The sequence below is a fragment of the Gossypium hirsutum genome, chromosome A01 (genome assembly GCF_007990345.1).
Source record: "Gossypium hirsutum isolate 1008001.06 chromosome A01, Gossypium_hirsutum_v2.1, whole genome shotgun sequence".
Taxonomy (NCBI): domain Eukaryota; kingdom Viridiplantae; phylum Streptophyta; class Magnoliopsida; order Malvales; family Malvaceae; genus Gossypium; species Gossypium hirsutum.
The window spans coordinates 24,930,787-24,933,037 of NC_053424.1; the positions used below are offsets into that span (position 1 = coordinate 24,930,787).

Sequence of the window (2,251 nt, forward strand, 5' to 3'; positions counted from 1 at the left end):
AATATATATATTCGCCAAATACCAAAACTTCACCTATACCTTAATTAACAAAACTAAAAATTCATTCAAATGATAATCCGAATTTATTGAATTAGATTTTAATAGCTTTACTTGTATCATTACCTGATTTTTTTTCTAAATTACAGACATTATTATAATCTAAATATTTAAATTTTTTAAATTTCATAAATAAAATAAAAACTTCACAAGTGTACTATAAAAATATAATAAAATATTTAAAAAACAAAAACAAGTGACAATTTTTTAAACAACACCGAGCTGCCATTACTCCTAACCACACCATCTTTGCTCTTTATAAGTAGCTGGCCTTGCAATTTCTTACCCACACCCTCCCTTGACTTCAGTCTTCTTCTCTCTCGACTAAGCCAACACAATCTGTTCTTTCCCTTCCTTTGGTTAATTAACTCTCCCTGCAAGGTCTCATCCTAAAATACATACAATCCTCTTTCACCAAACTTTTGTTTCGGCTAAAACAACTCATCCAATACCTTTATCATATCCGTCCTTATTTTCATTCATCCCCAAAGTCATATAGTTAATGGCATCGAACTTTTTCACTTCTTCACGTGCTTCCAACACCTACTGGACGCCTTACCAAAACAAGCTATTTGAGAAGGCACTAGCAGTATATGACAAGGACACCCCTGACCGGTGGCAAAAAGTGGCGGCTGCTGTGGGCGAGAAATCGGCCGAGGAAGTAAGAAAGCACTATGAGGTCCTAGTGGAAGATCTCATGCATATTGAATCTGGTAAAATACCTATACCCAATTACAAAAGCACTGCTGGGAGTTACAGAAGATGAATTGCTGGTGAGCTAAGGTAGGAGATTACTATTATATCCCATTTCCAAACTTTTATTACTTATTCTTACCTCCTTTGAGTCTTTTCTACTTGACCTGTGCAATGTAAAATGCTGTCAACTTATGACAGAGGAAAGGCATGAAACCAATGTCTTCATAATGCCAACAAGAATTGAAAAACCTGATCATTTATTCAAATACTAAAGAAATTAAGATTACGGATATTGTATTTATGGGCAGGAAAAAAACCATAGTTTCTAGAGGCCAACCCTAACATATGAAACATGGACGTGCCCTCAAGCTCCAAATCACAGCATATGATAGGAAACTAACTTAGCATGCCACTCTCTCTTCCCTTTCGGCTAAACCGAAATCATTTAAGAATGTTGTCCGGTGTTCTTTCCCAAGCTAGGATTCATGGTTTGATGTTCAAAAATCACATTATAATATAAAAAGAAAAACTCTTTTAAAGCAGTTGTAATCATCCATGTTTTCTCTAACATGCCATGCATGATGGACGCACCACCTTTCCTTCTCTGGTAGCTCGAGCTCACATCAAACACTGAATCCCCATCTCCCCACATTTTTTTCTTTTTTTGGTTGATGTTGTTTTCTATAATACTATATTTCAACATACCATAGAAAGACCACATGAAATCTAATCCTCTTTTGTTTTAGATCATATGCAGATGGTCCTAGAAATTCAAAGAGCTTGGAACCCAATATCATAAAATAAATAAGTTTGTCGGTGCTTGTCTTTTTCATATGTCTCACCTATGCCAGTTTGTAACCAAAATTTTCATATTCCTCTGAAACCCTTCATTAATATTCCCTAGAATTACTCTTAGTCTTAAAAATAAATAATTTTCCAGATAAACTAACATAGATAACCATTTGCTTATGCTTCTCTTCTAAAATGTAAAATAATTAAATATTTTAATTATTCTAACATTACTCTTGTGTTTTTATTTTAAATCCTCCACAGATTTATGAAGAATATAAAGCTCCAATGAAACAAAAGTTTAAGCTACACTGTTTAGAGAACCTGTACAAACTAAAAAGAAACATAAATTGTAAAGAAATGGAGAATCGAGATCTCGATTCTCCATAAAAAAGTTGGCTCTCTGTCTCTTAAGAGTGTATGTTCCATTTAGTTGAATAATAAACAAGTGTATCAAACTTGTAAGTTCCAATTTTAAATAAAAATTAGTGTGATACTAAATATTGTGTTTTATCTATTGAATCAATATTCTATTTACCTTGTTTGTTTCCATAGAAATACAATTAATGAAGAGAAATTTTCTTTAAAAAAAACTAGAAATAATACTTAAATTACTGGCTAAAGATTATGGAGTTAAGAATAATACGATGAGCACAAAAATCAGAATGATTACCTACAAAAATAAAAGTAATAATCAAGATAGAAAATT

General features: G+C 32.3%; 1 protein-coding gene across 2 annotated transcripts; it reads left to right on the forward strand.

Moving 5' to 3' along the window:
- The first annotated feature begins 326 nt into the window (after nucleotides 1-326).
- On the forward strand, nucleotides 327-2,043 carry LOC107917150 (protein RADIALIS-like 5). Of its 2 annotated transcripts, none has more exons than XM_041099065.1 (2): nucleotides 327-840; nucleotides 1,500-1,795. In XM_041099065.1, exon 1 carries the CDS (start codon nucleotides 560-562, stop codon nucleotides 821-823), a length of 264 nt encoding a protein of 87 aa, XP_040954999.1. In that variant the 5' UTR covers nucleotides 327-559; the 3' UTR covers nucleotides 824-840; nucleotides 1,500-1,795. The 2 variants fall into 2 exon arrangements, with proteins under 2 accessions (XP_040954999.1, XP_016702022.1); XM_016846533.2 differs by lacking the exon at nucleotides 1,500-1,795 and adding an exon at nucleotides 1,807-2,043 and having other exon boundaries at nucleotides 328-840.
- The last annotated feature ends 208 nt before the right edge of the window (nucleotides 2,044-2,251 follow it).

Excerpts from the sequence above, each read along its gene's own strand:
- LOC107917150 (XM_041099065.1), top strand. The coding sequence starts at position 560 with ATGGCATCGAACTTTTTCACTTCTTCACGTGCTTCCAACACCTACTGG.